The sequence below is a fragment of the Haliotis rubra genome, unplaced genomic scaffold (assembly GCF_003918875.1).
Source record: "Haliotis rubra isolate DU_JTF1 unplaced genomic scaffold, ASM391887v1 Scf300, whole genome shotgun sequence".
In the NCBI taxonomy this organism is placed as follows: Eukaryota; Metazoa; Mollusca; class Gastropoda; order Lepetellida; family Haliotidae; genus Haliotis; species Haliotis rubra.
The window spans coordinates 764,831-783,469 of record NW_025766970.1 but is presented as its reverse complement, the minus strand read 5'-3'; the positions used below and the strand labels follow the sequence as shown (position 1 = coordinate 783,469).

General features: G+C 40.2%; 1 protein-coding gene and 1 pseudogene across 1 annotated transcript; both read right to left on the bottom strand.

Annotated features, from left to right (window-relative positions):
• Positions 1-864: 864 nt before the first annotated feature.
• LOC124282681 lies at positions 865-8,085 on the bottom strand (annotated as a pseudogene).
• A 3,469-nt stretch (positions 8,086-11,554) lies between these two features.
• LOC124282656 (sialate O-acetylesterase-like) lies at positions 11,555-18,040 on the bottom strand. The gene is made up of 7 exons (XM_046718683.1): positions 18,020-18,040; positions 16,892-17,030; positions 16,248-16,544; positions 15,917-16,056; positions 14,909-15,066; positions 14,483-14,672; positions 11,555-11,850 (listed from the first exon to the last, which is right to left on the bottom strand). Exons 1-7 carry the CDS (start codon positions 18,038-18,040, stop codon positions 11,596-11,598), a joined length of 1,200 nt encoding a protein of 399 aa, XP_046574639.1. The 3' UTR covers positions 11,555-11,595.
• Positions 18,041-18,639: the final 599 nt, after the last annotated feature.

The window sequence follows — 18,639 nt, the reverse complement described above, 5'->3', positions numbered from 1 at the left end:
GAGTCCGTTCTTCAAGTTTGAGAAGAGACGGCATTCGGGCGGTGTCGGCTATGTTGAATGTGGAGCACTTTAGTAAGGTCAAAGTCACAGTCATGCATTGTAGCCACGGTGACAACAGACCTATGCAACGATGCATTTCCCTGGTAGTATCACTCACCTTAGTAAAATTTGCATATATATACTTATATATATACACACAATTTATACTCTCACGAATTACCTGAACAGATTAGCGGGCATTAATGTTCTGACATTCATGGAGGTAGTCCAACAGTAAGATTTGTTGGAACCCGTGAAATCGATGGCATCACTTTGCCAATTGATAGAAGAGACTTTTACTTCATCAAAGAGACTGATAAAGGTGAACCCGGAACACACCAGAACATCATCACCAGATAGGAGAAACTTGTGTCACGCCTAGTTCATTTCTCAGCAAGTTCTCAATGCATTGGCCATGCGTTGTGTGGTGAGTCGCGATCATCTATATTCTATCTACTTTTCCCCTTGTGGTGGCAGGTAATGATCTTGTTCATCTTCAGGGCGCTCCTTCCACTTGGAGCTCCTCTGCCATGTTCTTGATAGTGACAGAGGAAGGACCGTTTAATACTCCTTAAACCCTCTCAGTTTGAGAAGCTTCATGACGCGTGAGACTAGTATCAACAGAGAATACAATCTAGGCACTTTGAGGCCTGCAGAAATATGTTATACCTGATTGTGTTCTGAATCAAACGCAGTCTGTAAGCTGGGCACGTGTTACACGCAATGCATGCAAACTGTGAAGGGTGTACTATACTTGATTTATTGTGAGCTCAGAAACTTTGAGCCTCTCATCACATATGTATAAGTAACAAACAAACATATGTCAGCCTTTCATTCCTTGCATATTTTATTGTACAATTTTAACATTTGGCATACCATGGAGAATACGTTGGATAAAAGGTGGCGCAGGGTAGCCCCCGTTAATGTTGTGGACTGCACACTGTTTAAAGGGACATGGTGACTCTCTCCAAGCATAGCGTATTGTAGAGATCACCTTGTTTTCAGACTGCAGACATATTTGGCTGAAGTTGAAGGTCACTGATTCGTATCCGTGTGACGCAATAGGCAAGGGGAACCACACTGAGTCTTCGGTCGGAGATGAAATATTTCTGCATGTCACCTGAAGGTATACAGACGCAGACTTAAATGTATGAACTATCACCAGAATCACTTCTCACTGCAATACATTGTAAATCTAAACATCTTTACTTAAACAGCTGACTTATGGATTCACAATATGCGGATACTAACATCAACTTTCTGTTGTCTGAAACTTCACCTCTTGTACAGTGTTAATCTGCCGCTGTTTGAAAACTGAACGTTCCGACACGCTGCCAGTTTACGTGTGTGAATTATTGTGTGAAAAGAACACTAGCATTGGTCAGGTCACGCCAAAATCGCACACACCATCATCTCCAAACATCCAGTCAGATCTACTCTCCATCTGGACCCTCACGAAGGTCAGAAACGTCCGTTGGCGCATCATCTGTAGCTGCCCCCCTAGGTGCTCTCCAGGGAGTCGTTATACACCCAACCATGCTTCAGTGTTTGGATGGAATTCAACAACTCTTCCAACTTTGTTTTGGCCCTATAGCTTCTGGACGACATTGACAAAATTAAAAACATTCAAAATATAATTTGTACTAAATAGACAGCAGTGGTCTCTGACCTCAAAGCCGTTTGTTGATCTAATGTCGAGGGCTGCGTCATAGTCTATCTCCATTGTTCTTTGGTTTTGGGAGACTAGGAAATATTGAGGAAAAGGTCCGTCGCTAAAAGTAAACTGACTTTGGTTGTAGGCCACCGCAAGTGCAGCTGTACACAGACGATGACCTATATCCTGCTTGTCCCTGGGATGGATACTGAAAGTACATACAACAGTATAAAATGGACATTTCCGAAGGATTGAATATTAGTTTGAAATTCTTTTGTCAGAATACATTGATATACAATACAAGTACTGTACAAAAATATACTGTCATACCCTGTGAATGGAGAGGTAAAGTCAGGCAGATCCATGGCCACCGCCATGAAGGTGTTGTTCATTCTGTCGTTAGGGACGAAGCCGAAGTCAGCTGTCTGGTGCCACCGAATGTCTGTGAAGCCTGTAGTAATGGTGTCATTGTCTCTCCAGGGAGCAAGCTGCAGACAATTCAGAATTTATCTCCAGATTTTAGGGTAAAATCTCATGCAGACAATGAATAGAATTAATTGTTCATTTATACAACAGAAGGGCCTATAATATTGTCCGAACTTACAAATAATGAATACTGTGAATATTGATCAATTTGATTTATTGTCTTTTCATTGAACAAGGTTTATAAACATATTTAGATATCTTGAAAATTAGAAATATGTAGGAATCTTTCCAGGATAACCAAATTTAAGGGAACTTGTTCACATTTTGTGTGAATGTATAATTCTCAAAACCAGCGATGAAATATGCAAGGATAATGTGTCAATACCTGTACGTATCGACCGTTTGCGTGTTATAAGGAATAGTTTGACCTACATTCTAAGCAATCATAAAAACGACCAAAACATTTCCATAGTCTCTTGGTCATAACACATCTTTGCGGAAAACTTAGTCCATTGTTCCGATTATATCATGAGGATGTGTTTATAAAGCACTGTCGCATAATGATGATATCATATATTTGAAAAATAGAACACGGGAACATATATGAATACAAGCCCAATAAAGAAATTGCATGGGACAAGTTAAATGTGGAAATGTCGTCCATCTGTCTACCAAAGTACTTTTTCAAAGCTTTGCTCACGCCTTGCATTTTGTGACGTTGATCACGTTACTGGAACATTACTTGAACGTTGACGATAATGAAGTCATTGAAGTCATGTATATTGTAAAAATAATTGTGAACATTTTTATCACTCAATCTTTAGGCATTGATCAAAATTTATAACTGTTAAGGCTGTTTTACTGCCCGCTTACATTCCTGGTTCAGGCAAGTAAATCAGGGGAAGGGAGCTGACATTAAGTGCTATATTGCTTTTATTGAACAATTTTATCAAATCGACAACAGGCATTTTCAGTTATCTTAACATACCAAACATCACATGGACGGGTTGTCTGATGTCTATTATGTAAATAGGATGCTTTGCATGCTTAGAGTAATAGAACACCTATCACCACTGCAACATGTTATGTTTTGTCATGCTATTAACGCTGCGCTTCAAGCATTGTTGTGGTGTTTGTGATAGTAGTATTGAATCTTACCTGTACAAAACCAAAAGGAAAGACTTGGTATGTTTGTCCTAATGATGCTTGATGGAATCTGTCTCTCCAGTCGACAATCATGGCGGGGAATGTACAGTTGTACTGGTTCATTGTTGGAGACCCAGCATTGGCTTCACCTGGTCACAGAATATTGAGATACATAAATGTGACACAGTATTCAGGTTCATTGTTTGGTCTACACGTTTATTACCCACGTGGTAATACGTATGGGTAGTTGCATACTAATCTCGTACGTCACACGAGTGTCGTATCGCGTTCACCTGTGTCGTAACGACTTGACCTGAGATTCTAACGATTTGATTGGATAACCGATGACCTCTCAATTAGGTCACGTTGTGACGGAACTACTTTTTCATTCATAACAAACACGTGAATTCATTCATTCTACAACTTAAATGCATTGTGGGAATGTAATCATTGCGAACGTTGCCGTATCGCTGTTTAATTTTGAGTCGAACTGAGACATTATATCCGTCGAAAAACATAAACGCAATGTTTCCACAAGTGATGTTAGCCGAGTGAAGCAACTGCAAACTAAAAAACGGGGTACTAGGAGTAGTTTAATGTAGGCGGCTGTACAAGGCGATGACAACTGACATGCATCGTGACGTCGGTTACCAAGGGGGCAGACGAGCAAGGCGTAGTCATTACAGTGTCACGTCATGCAAAAAGTGTACTACAGAACAACATTCTTCCGCAACCTCTTTATGAAACCGGTTTCGGTTTGAAACCATAAAAATAACAAAAATACGCTATTTTGTCAGTTTAAAGCATGTAAGACGTGGGTGATGAATAAAATACCACACGAGGTCTCATAACATACGAATTATACGAAACTCGTGACCTTCCTATGGTTTCTGACCTCGCTTTCGCTCGGTCAGATACCATAGGAAGGACACTCGTTTCGTATAATTCGTATGTTATGAGACCTCGTGTAGTATTCTCTATGGTCCGCTGTGAGTCATCCACCTCGTCCTTGTCTCTGACATGACAATGTATACGCACTTGTTTTAGTTCAGTGAATGTATAAGATAGTATGGTACTGGGCTTAATTGGTTGTGGGGGAAATATTCAACTCGTAAACTTATTGGTGACCTTTGAATATGCCCCTCTTAAAAGCGATGAAGCGATGAAGGAATTATTCCTCGATTCCAAACTTTGTTGATTAAGTACATCTGACATATTTTGGTGCGTATCCAGACTCTACGATTTATATCCATTATATCAAAATAGCATTCCCTACATGGGTACAATGTGTGAGGCCCATTCCTGGTGTCCCCCGCCGTGATATTGCTGGAACATTGCCAACATGCAGCGTAAAACTATACTCAGTCACACAAAATAGAATTGTGATCTCATTGAAGTACGTTGTCATTCTCAGATGTACACACTTGCGGCCAATTGTGACACCATCACGTTCAAAAACTCACTTTTCGTTATATTCGGAAACCTGGTTGTCTTCTCGCATTCTGTTTAGAATCTTATGTCTGTACTATGCGTCATATCAACGACCATTCCAAGAGCACCATACGCTATTGATAGATACATTTTCCCCGATAAATGTTTCAGTGATCGATTCATTATTCAGCTGCCTCAACATGTCAGTGGTCTGCTGTTACAATTCCGAGGAGAGGAATATTTTTGTTTTATCTTGAATTAAGCTCCCCATTTTCTCGAATGCACGATACACTGCATGCTGAGGTCAGTGTGGGCACATTCATTTGAGAAGTGTCTTTTTAGTCAGTAAGAATGTTACCTGTACTCAGACTCAGCGCTTCAAATATCATTTTGGCAAGACATTGTTTCACTAAAATAGATGGATAACCGGGTGTAATGCGAACTTATGCTTACCTTGATACCAAAGGACTCCATATATGGTCATGTTGAGGAACGGTCGTATCATGGCATTCCACAAGACAGAGGCAGCATTTGGATCAACACCAGAAACATCAGTAGAATCGCTTACATTGGCTACATCGCTGACACCACATTTCCTGAGTACATTGGGTAGCTGACCACGCCTCCACTCGTGTTCCTCCGTATGACGCCGATATGAGGCCGATTGGCCATTCGAGGTATGTCGACACGTACTTGGCGTATAGCCAACAGACTGCCGAGAAGTACGACCAATCCGGACCACCAATTGTAGCTTGATGTTAGGAAATATGTTATGATGGATAAAAGTACACCAAAATATAGCGTAAATGGTGAGTGAGTTTAGTTTTACGCCGCACTCAGCAATATTCCAGCTATATGGTGGCGGTCTGTAAATAATCAAGTATGGACCAAACAATCCAGTGATCGACATCATGAGCATCGTTCTACTCAATTCGGACACGGTGACATGTGTCAACCAAGACAGCGAGTCTGATCAGCCGATCCCGTTAGTCACCTCTTAAGACAAGCATGGGTTACCAAAAATCAATTCTAACCCGGATCTTCACGTGTCTAACGTAAATGGACATAATTAACCTGTAATACTACACAATAATAATATCAATGTAAACACGTTGGTGGAACTTTTATAGTCAAATGCTTTTTAGATTTCACAATAAGGGATCTCTTTAAACCTGTTGCATCTGTAAGAGAGCAGCAATGTTGACCTCTGGAAACACACTTTGAAGCAACCGGTTGATATTGAGTGCTGACAAATAATGATTGTGCATGACTGGGTGACAATGTCAAAGCTGATCACTCTACCTGCACTAGGAACAGACCATGGTTGACTGATGTTCAGCAGATCATATTCCCCCACCGCAGACCCACCCTCACCAACTGTAAACACCCGGATGTAGGGATAGTTAACAGCATCTGCTGCCTCCTTCGTTGCATCGAAAGCCTGCGCAGAGTGTATTCAGTTAAACATAATGCTCTGTTGAACCATGATCAAGGATATTATAAATGGACGAAATATCAGATATCATCAACTACAAGCATAGCTGAAGTTCTTGACGTATCGTCAGCAGAGACATTCATTAAGTTGCTCTATTTGTGAAGTCAGAATCTTTCGATTGGCTGCATGTCAAAGACCAGGTTTGCGTTTTGTTCTTTGATATCCATTCCATATTTTGAAAACACGAAACATTGTAGTGAGTGAGTGAGTTTAGTTTTACGCCGCACTCAGCAATATTCCAGTTATATGGCGGCGGTCTGTAAATAATCGAGTCTGGACCAGACAATCCAGTGATCAACAGGGTGAGCATCGATCTGCGCAATTGGGACCCCATGACATGTGTCAACCAAGTCAGAGGGCCTGACCACCCCATCCCGTTAGTCGCCTCTTACGAAACATTGTAAATCAATACGACTACTGAATGTTCAATTGACTATTCAATATCTAATACAACCTACCATGGAAAGTGTAAACTGCATGTTGCTCTCACCCGAGCATATCCAGACATCCCCAAACAACACATCTGTTAGGTTGATGCTGCCCTCGCTAGATGTCGCTGTGATGTTGTAAGGGCCCAAAAAATCGATGGCAGGAAGTTGTACTGACCACACAGGGGTTGATGGGACAGGTCCAAAAAAGGATGTTGTATTCACCTGTCCCTTACCGCTAACGCTTACAGTGATTGTCTCCCCTTGTTTAGCAGCATAGCCCCATATTGTAGCTTTCTTTGGCGCTTGTTGAAGAACCATGTGGTCACCATAGTAACTTGCAAAGGCAAAGGGTTTCGCTTTTATGGCCTCTACAATAAAATACCAATGTGTTTGTTGTTCAGCAAAACCAAAAATATATTTCTCTTTGGGTGCTTTTTGAGAGACACGTGGTTTCCATGGTAACTTGCAAAAGAGAATGCTTTAATCACTATGTTCCCTGAACTACAATGTAGATCAAACTTCCAGATAAGCGAGGAGATAATGAATATGTGTCCGTGTCGCATAGTGACCCAAGCAGACAACATTGTCAGTACAGCAAACACCTGCGTGATTACACTGTGATTTCAAGGCATTAAAACACTGGGTGGTGTAAAAATCTGGAATGTGAAGCGAAATGAGAATTGATTTTTCTGTGAGCTTTGAGTTATGAGTAATTGAGTTCTGTTCACTGGAAATATGGCAATAACTTATTTTCACATTATTAGTCGTTATCAACAGTGATCACTGTTTAATTTGCTCATTAAATTGACTGACTTAGAATTTACTTAGTTATGTTCACTAGAATTGTTTCACATTTAATGATTGAATGTTAATGATGACTGATTAATTTGCTCACCCAAACTATTCTGCTGCCCAGGAACTAACCATTTTGGCCTGTAGAGTGATATGGACATAATACAGTGAGACACCGCTATGTCGAATGTGAAGGGACCCAAGTATATACTTCGACACAAAATGTAAAATGATTACCAAACAAGGAATAGACTGTTTTCACTTGGAGACAGACTTAAATTCGACACATTAAAGTTCGACACAAATGTGTTTGACTATGACAACTTCTCCTGTTTCAGTAACTGGGATTAAAGTATGACCAGAAATAGAGCTGATGCATGCCACAATTCAAACATCAGCTGAAGAGCAGTTTCTCTACAGAAGCCCAACATTCGTGTCATGCTGGTATCCATGGGCGAAAGTGGGAATTTCTAATATCACTGGATGCACAGATTCTTAATATGAATTTATCATGAGATCCGATAAAGGTGTCTGAACAAACATAATCTCTAGAACACATACCTGCTCCTGCAACGTGAACGGTTACGGTAACCAGGAGAAATGTCGAGACAGTTGGCCCCATGTATGCCGGACTGTTTGAGTAATGGCTGTACAATACAATCAGGACACAGTCTACCTCTATCATATCTCTACTGTCTATGTTAAACTACTTGTACTTAAAAATATTATTTTTAAGAAAATATTCCTTCGTATGGTTAAGAATGTGAAGTATTATTGTCAATATTTTTAGTCAAGAGGGTCAGAGTTATGGGGCCGTGAATTGTTGTTTGCGACAGAATAATAATGCAGTACGTGCGTCAAAACATTCTTGTATTCTGAAAGCAGAACCGAGACAAACGGAAACCTTGTGAACTTTCCAATAGTCAACTTCCGTTCATGCCGAGAAATACTCCAGCATCTACATTTATTTACATGTTTTTAGGATAAATGAGAAAACTCATTCAACGAAGATTTCATACATTTCTTCATGGATCACATGCGGAGGATGCTGTACAATTTGTCGCATTATTGTCAGAATTATGGCTGATGCAGTTCCCTATTTTGAACTTGCCAAGTAGTATGCACAATAGGGGTACGGCATCGGGTCCTTCCAAAGGCTTAATTTTCCAAATTAAGCCTTTGTTAAGTCCCTAATCCCGTTCCGCTAATGTGTATACTTCTGGTTGATGTGCATGTAAAACTTCACGAAAATCGGTGTAACGGTTTCTGAAATATTGCCTTTTGAGCGAGCATGGGGTCTGTCTGGCGAAAGGCTAACTATCCAACGTATTAACGTATTTGTTATAAAGTAGCGAGGCGAGTAATATGATAAACTTGTGTTACTTTGCACATCACACGATTCAGGTATTTTAAATCATTTAGCGAAGTTTTTGTTCCTTGCATTTAAACAATGTAACACTTACCTTAACAAAACTGGTACAACCCATTAAGTGTATGTTTATTGACCTTGTACGGTGTTATGGCGCTACAGAATTCAACTTGCATGATATGACTTATGTAACTGTATAATGGGCCGGTGGCCCCTTTATTGAATAAACCAATTACTCACTCAATGGAAAAGTAGGCCTTTTTAGATTGAAGGGCTAACGTTCCACAAGCCTTTAGGCCAGGCAAGTCTTGATGAGAAGATTATACCTATATATTTATCCAAGTTAACGTGTGAGCCCCATTTGCAACAATACGTTTTTAACAAATTAAGTTTATTCTGCAAACCAATAACAGAGTCATCTCATGATCTTTCATCACCCAGAACAGGATGGAGTGTGGCACTAGTTCTTAAACCTTTACCACTTGGGTAGAACAGAGATAACCCCCACTCAGATTGACTCATAAGACATCAGTAACAGTTAACTGTAGTTAGACCAGTCGGCTGCAGGCCATTCTGGGTTGTACAGTTAGGAGAATCGTGGGCAGTGAACCAGAAAGGCCCAACTAAACTACAACTCAAATCGTTCAACTACCTGCAGGAATTTCGTAAGAAGAAGAGGCATTTGCGTATTATAAGCACAAACGGGTGACAACTCCGGAAAAACCATTTAAATTATAGTCTCTGACACGAGTTAGGATTAAGAAATTTTACTCCATGTTGATATTCCGTTGAAGTAGGAAGTAGGAAGCAGCAGACATCAACACCACAACACTGTGTTCCATGTAAAGCAAGACTACTCTTCAATATCTATGTTGACGCAACCTACCTCGGAAACTGTACACTGCATGTTGCTCTGACCCGAGCATATCAGACATCCCCAAGCAGGACATCTGTTAGGTTGATGCTGCACTCGCTAGATGTTGCTGTGATGTTGTAAGGGCCCCCAGCATCAATGGCAGGAAGTTGAACTGACCACACAGTAGTTGATGGGATAGGTCCAATAAAGGATGCTGTAGTCACCTGCCCCTTACCACTAACGCTTAAAGTGATTGTCTCCCCTTCCTTTGCAGCATAGCCCCAGATGTTTGTTTTTTTGGGGAGCCTTTTAAAGAACCATGTGGTCACCATAGTAACTGGCAAAGGCAACTGGCTTTTGCGCCGTGGCCCCTGAAGAGGATTAGAGAAGTATGAAGAGAATGCAGTAGAATACATCTCTGTGCTAAATCAAGAAGTACATGTACATGTTTGATAGGATTTTACGTCGCGTTCAAGAGTGCTCGATGTCTGCCTGCTTCCACAAACTACCAATTTGAAATAATGAGGTACAATAACAATTTAGCCATCACTTACTAATAACAAAAAGACAATGCTCTTAGATCTTTTCCTAATTTTGAATGGTTGCTGCCAGACATCATGTATTTTACCTCTTCCAGAATATGCTGCTAATGCTGTCACATAGACGAATGTCCAAATGAATTTCCATACAACTGATTCCATTTCAGCCGCCATCTACAAGACTGCACGACGTACACGGTGCCTTATCTCCTTTAGATTTAACTTTGTCCTTATGATCTCAGATAGGTGTTGTCGGGTGACAATTTCTTCCAGAAAGTTAAAAATAGTCACGAGAATTAGCTAATGTGCTTCTGTTGACTGTTCTGTTAGATATGACAAAACTACTTAATAAAAAACTAATGTCTAGAAATGTAAATGATCGGTATTTCAGTAACGACGTCGTCTGAAATTTAAAGTCGCTGACGCTCAGATCCAAGACAATGTATGAAATGAATAGCATTTATTTTGGAGCGGCGGAAACTCGATTTTCTATTACGACATGTAAGCAAAATAACAGATTACCACAAATCTATGCAATGACAGAGACGTGGACAGTGGTCCCGGACTTTCTGAGTTCCAGTCTGATCGAAGTATGTTCGTTGAAGACAGGACGTCTATGGGTGATCTAAGTATCAAAGCAGGGGCTGATTTGTTCAGGTGACTTGATGAATGAGAGACTCGATCTATACTACAATTGCATGTTGTACCTCGCTCCGCCGTCTAAACGTAGCATCATGAACGTATATCAAGCTTATTTAGACACACATTTCCACGGAATCCTTCAAACACTGTGTCGAAGTTGAAGTCAATACTTCAGGTGTCAGAGGCTCAACATAAACGGAACTGATGAAAAAAGAAGGAACACACAGTGCCTAAACTGTGATCATTGAGAAATCATTAGGTTCGACACAACGGTGAGATCAAAATAGTCTAAGCATAATTCAGATGTAAAAAATAGGCACACAGAAATGTATAGAGCGATTTAGAAAAAGGAAGCTGTGAGCAATAGGGCAAAGATATTGTCTTGATAGTGTTGACCTGGACCCTACCGTGGACAATATGGAGCACATTTCCAGTCATTGTGATACTATATATATTATTGACTCTCCCCTAAATGAATCATGCTGCTTTATGTTAACGTTTATATTATTATAATCTCGAAATCTCCATACTCGGTCATGGAAGTCGAGAATGAACCTGGCTTCAGAAGAAAAAGTGACATTAGCCCAACGTCGATAGGTCTATGATCACCGAGTGCTGACGTTCCCTAAAGTTAACATGGAGTTGTTAACCTTTTTTAAGGAAGGCTCATCTTCATCACCAAGATGACATCACTGATGTCTCAAGATGGTACTCAAAATCAAACATTATATGTATTTTGTATCCGATTTATTTCAGAATTGTAATACTTCTCATCTTATTGCCTAACAAATCGAATGAATGGTGGCCCAGGGTAGCCACTATCCTTGTTGTAGACGGCACACTGTTTAAAGGGACACGGCGACTCTCGCCAGGCATAACGTATGGCAGACACCACCATTTCTCTAGACCGAAGACATAGTTGGCTGTAGTTGAGAGTCACTGACGTGTTGTCATGTGACGTCATAGGCAAGGGGAACCACACTGAATTGTCATCTGGTCCTGATGAACTGTTGGCGGGGACACATGTCACCTGAAGGCGAACAAAAACAATAGACAGGCGAACAGAACTGAATCACTAAGTATTACAAGATCCAAACAGTTTGTCCTTCCTAAACAAGCATGTGTTGATATGAACATTGTCAAACTTGTGAACATGAGGTAAAATGTTTCGCAAAGGCCGTGTATGGCGATTGCCAGTCTGAATATCAAAACATAAGCCAATCATTGACCCAGGTTGATTATCGTAGGGCATACAGATCAATACAGAATAAACGTGTGGCAAGAAAAAGTCACGGACTTGATCGAAAAAGGAGTTAAATGATGTCTTGATGTTGGAAATTTCCTTCGCTCACAATCGCCATACTTGATCATTAGCAAACAAAACCTTGCAAACTTTGATAGACAAAAATGCCAGTTACGTTGTGAACTATTGGAAACTGTCTGAAACTGTTCATAACCTCATTACACACTTTCACTGTATCTAAGGTGATGCTGGTAACGTGCGTTACCAACATCACAACATGGCGGCAGACAAGATCGCTTGGCGATTATTCCCTTCGAATAAGCAGTCTTCCACGTGTATACAATCAACATTAGTTAGCACACTGATAAACTTTGATGGTGCGAATACACTGAATGCACTGAATTTGCTTATAAATGTCTATGTGTTGAAGAATATGCATTTTTAAAATGGCGCGAGGATGTCGGTAACTCAAAGTCTGGATGTCGGTAACGTACAATGAATGATGCTGGTAACACATACTGTCCTGCTTTAGTCGGTAAACAGAAATTGTCGGTAAATAGAAATACAAAGGAGATACTAATAGGGTTGAGTATTGCCAAAATTTCCGTATTGTGAAAGTGTACACCTGGGTTAAGGTAATGAAATTATTGTTTCCTTTCTTTTGAAACAATGCCACTGGTCACTGTCAGGGCTAAGATGTGATTGTACAAGAGATCAATTGAAAATGTTTCCAAATTGAAGACTTCACTCTAAAGTTTGCAACTCGAGAAAAAGCGTCTGCAGCGGCGTCCCCCATTTTGGTTTGTTTATCAACGAATGCCGGTACCAATCTATATGCTTTAAAAGTCACGCAAATGCAATTATATGGCCAATAAACACTCTCAAAACTATTAATGTATAATAATATTAAGGATATACATCATCAGGAAAATTACCGATGATGGTCACGGAAATTACCGATCGTATCGGGTGAACCGGTTCGCTAAAAAGTGTACCGCAATATATTGTATTGTGAAGTTCGAATTGCAATATACCGGTTAACCGGTATTATCGCCCACCCCTAGATACTAATATCAGTTCTTATGTTTTACACAGATGTGTACTGCTGCTACATTAACAGTATGGGCGACTTTTTCTGTGCACTGGAGAGTTGTTGCTTGCCTTGAAGCAGGGTGTGTTTAATCACACTATTTATGTGGCGTTTCGTTGAACTTGAACGGATTTAGATGTGTGTGCCCATTGTCCATTACGCTGAGAGCTCTTTCTCTGTCCCTCCTCAATTCGGACATATTTGACATGTTGATTTCGTTGCAATGTTGACGTTTAAAGTACATTTTACAGCGTGCGTTTATTGGGTAGGGCTGAATTTATAAAGTTATATGGTCTGTCAACCTAACTTTAGGGACTGCATATTTTGCCAGTATTTCTTTGGTTATTTGTTTCAGTGTAAAAGTGTTGACATATACCTTCATGTTTCTCCGTGACCTCAGGACCCTATTATTAATAAACACACCGGTGCACAGAAAAAGTCGCTCATACTGTTAATGTATCTACGCAGCAGTACACATCTGTGTAAAACATAAGAACTGATATTAGTATCTCCTGTGTATGTCTATTTACCGACAATTTCTGTTTACCGACTAAAGCAGGACAGTATGTGTTACCAGCATCATTCATTGCACGTTACCGACATCCAGACTTTGAGTTACCGACATCCTCGCGCCATTTTAAAAATGCTTATTTTTCAACACATAGACATTAATAAGCAAATTCAGTGCATTCAATGCATTCGCACCATCAAAGTTTATCAGTGTGCTAACTAATGTTGATTGTATACACGTGGAAGACTGCTTATTCGAAGGGAATAATCGCCAAGCGATCTTGTCTGCCGCCATGTTGTGATGTTGGTAACGTGCGTTACCAGCATCACCTTAGATACAGTGACTTTCCATAACTTTCACACCTGCAAGCTAAGAACCAATATCTTTTGTCGTCGTTTTCCTACAACAGATTCTATATCAATGTTAATGTTTCTGCATAAACATTGCCTTTAGAGAGGACATGTCTAAACATTTTGTGTACCTTTAAGTTCATTTGGAAAATACATAGACATATTAAATAATGACAGAATTTTACATATTTGCCATAAACTGATGGCATAATACTCTCACCACTTTAACCGATGTGATATATACCGCCACTCATGTTTGTCACTTAATGATAAATGCATGCTATGTTACTAAGGATTCCCCTTCGTTATGCTGTGCATTAAATACTCACGACGTGAGGAACCATCTCCCCTCTGACAAAACACTCTTCAACAAAAATCAGATCGTCTCAAAGGATATAGAAGCAAGAAAGTAACAACTGCTTTGTTGAGTAAAACTTTTAAACATATGAAGTAGCAATGGCCACTGACCTCAAAGCCTGATTTCGATCTAATTTCCAGAACCTTGTCATATGTTATCTGTACGGTTCCATCTTCCCCCACAGTAACACTAGAAGGGTAGGGGCCATTGAGGGTGGAGTACTGAGTTTGGTTGTAGGCCACAGCAAGTCCAGCTGTACACAGACGCATAGACACATCCTGCTTGTCCCGGGGATGGATACTGAAAGTATATGGAACACCACACAGTATTTTTTCTGATTGTTACATGTAAAGTCCCATTCCTAGAAGATATGGCCAAAGAAACTTCCACAAGGACTGGCAGGGACGAGTCAAAATTGCCTGTGGGTTTGCTTACAGAGAATGAAGTAACGGTTGTAAAATAATGTTGATTATATGTTGTTTTGCATTTCTCCTTTTTAAAAACGTGCTATACTGGGTTTAAACTATTTCTGATACATTTGCCAAGGAGACGAGAAATCCGGCAGGTCCATGGCCACCGACATGAAGGTGTTCTTCATTCTGTCGTTAGGGACATAGCCATAGTCAGCTGTCTGGTGCCACCGAATGTCTGTGTAGCCTGTAGTAATGGTGTCATTGTCTCTAAATGGAGCAAGCTGAGGAAGAAGGAACGAGTGAGTGAATACACATTTCACATGGACATTACGTTTAACAATGCATTTATCGAGAGTGTCTTATACAGGATTTTACACACGCAAGAGCGTTGACATCATAATATGATGTCATTCTTAGATACAATAGTCATAAACGGTTTGTAATTAGGTTTCTCTAACATGTTACATACATGATTATTTTTAGACAGTGGCGCGAGTTGTTGTCCTTTTTTACGCTACCCTTATCGGAAGACGTCACTTGATTTATTAGTCTACCTGGTCACTACAGTCATATGCAAAAAAATAAATAGAAAAGCGGTGTTAATGCCGGTTCATTTGATTGTGATACACGATTTTCCCCTTAAGTAACGGTTTCAAAGTTTGTTTTCAGACGCCATGCTTGCAAGAAAAAGTAAACTGCGTTAGATCAGAGAACAGACTACAAGCAGCAGAGTTTGATTTTGGTCTAGATCCCTTATAACAAATTCTTGCACGAAAGCCAATAGACAAGTGCCACCCAAAATATAATATTTCTTATGAATGATAGCGGAGCACAGTGTCTGTTTAGCAATATGTTTTAAGCATGGCATAACTTCATGATAAATCATTTCATGTGTTATAAATGGCGAAGGGCATTCACTTTGTTCCAGCGTACAATTTATTGAAAGACGGTTAAATGAGGCCTTTCTGAGGAAATATTACTCAGCATTGCCAACATTGACCCGAAGTGGGCCCAGTGGTTTCTCTGACTGGGAATTATATTAAGCGTCGATGCTTGGAAACATACATTCTTCTTGTTACATTCATGTCATGATGTACAAAAATATATGGAAGACAAAGAAGATACCCTAACCTGTACAAATCCAAACGGGAACAGTGGGTCGCTTTCACCAAGGGAGCCGTCATGGAATCTGTCTCTCCAGTCATCAATCATGGCGGGGAACGTACAGTTGTACTGGTTCATTGTCTTGGATGGTGCAGCATTGGACTCACCTGGAACACATATTTATAGGACTCTTTTAGAAACAGAGCCGATTGTAGTGGACGGTGCATATGAAACTGCCCATGTGTTTCTTGCATATGCTGTAGTTGAGATTTAGTTAATTTAAAGACATGAATATACACCTTTCAAAAAGGAAACTTATAGGCTAACCTTGATAACTTTGAAATCGTTTTTCTCTGACCTTGATACCATATGGCTCCATATATGGTCATGTTCAGGAACGGTCGTATCATGGCATTCCACAAGACAGAGGCAGCATTTGGATCAACACCAGAAACATCACTACCATCGTTTATGTCGGCTACATCGGTTACACCACATTTCTTGAGAACATTGGGAGCTGACCACGCCTCCACTCGGGTTCCTTCGTATGATGATGCTATGAGGCCGATGGGGTATTTGAGATGCGACGACAGGTACTTGCCATATAACCAACACACTGCCGAAAAGTACGACCAAGGGGAGCCACCAATGCTATCTTGATGAAGCAAGATGACGAGAGAGAAATAAATAAGTGTTTGAACTTAGGAGACATAATCTAGGAACAACAGAAGAGAACTCGACAGATGTAAAATATTGACATCAATTGGAAATACGAATATGACGGCCTCAAAGGGATCACAATCACGTGTTTTAGTTCGTCATGACTGTAGTTCGTTACGACCAAAAACAGTTCGTTATGTCCACCAGAGGTCGTAAAAAACGTTTTCGTTAGGAACGTGGTAAAAAAATGTCACAGATGAATGTGTTGTGAGCATCAAGAGAACGTTTAAATAATGTTGATATATTGAGTATGCGTAAGAAATCTCAATGTCATTTGTGTACCTGCATTAGGAACAGACCAGGGTTCACTGATACCCAACAAGTCATATTCTTCAAAAGGCGACCCTCCCAGGGCAACTGTAAATACCCGGATGTTGGGATGGTTAGATGCATCGAACTCCTCTTCCGTGGCGTTCAAAGCCTGTCAGAAGCAACTGATTTACACAACAGCTACAACCACCTAGAGCTGATCCACACTCACAAGACATCAGTAATAGTTAGCTGTAGCTAGAGTCATCGGTTACAGGTCAGTCTGATTTAGGGGTTTGGAGAACAAGGGCTATGGCAAATTAATATAAAATTAATATGACCCAACTGTAAACTATTACTCGAATCGTTGATTCATGTTTCAGAACTACCTGCAGTAATTTCATAAGTAAAAGAAAGACTTGTTGATTATAAGCACAAAGGGATAGCAACTCTGTCTCAGGATCGGAGACCAACACAGCTCACACGTTCACAACATTATGCTTTCGTTGTTAGTACTTGTTACAACGTTATTCTGTCGACTCCCATTTACGTTGTCACAACGTTGTGGCCTGACGTTTTGATACGTCATTTTTACGTCTCTATCAGGTTAAGTTATTTGATGCTAAGGTTTATTACGTTGTCTTTAACCTTCTATTTAACGGTAATAGTTGACTAGTTTCCCCAGGAGTTAACAGTACTAGGAAACAAAGCAGAAATTCACTTCAACGTTTATTCGTCAATTTGCATGTTGTTTTAGTCGTGTGTTTTCTGAAGCTGTAGCTGAATAGTGAAGAAAGAATCTCAAAGTGAAAAGTTTTACAGAAAACTCTGTGACACCAAGTTATACGAAACGTTGTTATAACGTTGTTATGACGTTGTGAGGAGCCCAAAGCATAACGTTTCCTCAACGTAAATTTATAACGTTGGTATTACGTTGTGACATAACGTTGTAAAATGACGTAATACTAATGTTGTGACAACAGTGTGTCATGACATTACCAATCCACAACGTTGCGAAAACGTTGTGTGTTAGATGGGAGGATGTCTCCATTATGACCAGGAATTTAGTCCATGTTGATATTTCGTTGAAGTAGGAAGCAGGCAGACTGCAGTCCATGTAAATCAAGACTACTATTCGATATCTATGTTGATGCAACTTACCATGGAAACTGTAAACTGCATGTTGCTCTGACCCGAACATATCCAGACATCCCCAAACAACACGTCTGTTAGGTTGATGCTGCCCTCGCTAGATGTCGCTGTTATGTTGTAAGGGCCCCCAGCATCAATGGCAGGAAGTTGAACTGACCACACAGGAGTTGATGGTATAGGTCCAATAAAAGACGTTGTAGTCACCTGACCCTTACCGCTAATGCTTAAAGTGATTGACTCCCCTTCCTTTGCAGCATAGCCCCAAATGTTCGTCTTTTGAGGAGCTTTTTGAAGAACCATGTGGTTACCATAGTAACTGGCAAAGGCAAATGGCTTTTGCGCCGTGGTCCCTGAAACAAAAATCTCAGATATTTGAAGAGGAAAAGAGATGTGAAGGACAATACATCTGTATGGTAAATCAAGACATCTGAATCTACCAACAGATGGGCTGTTTAACAGGGTTTACAATGCTCTAGTGGGCCGGTACATTCATTGTTCCATGTACCAGTACTGCATACATGTATTTTAATCCAACAACTCAGCATTTGTATTTCTAGTTAATGCGGGGGCACAGTTGTAATTTTTAAAATGAATTCAAAGTTAAAATGGTTGTTGTTATACATCCTTCA

Bases quoted from the DNA above. Each gene is read 5' to 3' on its own strand.
- LOC124282656 (XM_046718683.1), bottom strand. From the start codon at position 18,040: ATGCAGTTTACAGTTTCCATG. The intron at 17,031-18,019 runs GTAAGTTGCATC...TGCTTCTGACAG, and splicing joins TGCAGTTTACAGTTTCCATG to GCTTTGAACGCCACGGAAGA. The intron at 11,851-14,482 runs GTCAGTGGCCAT...GTTCGCCTTCAG, and splicing joins GATCGAAATCAGGCTTTGAG to GTGACATGTGTCCCCGCCAA.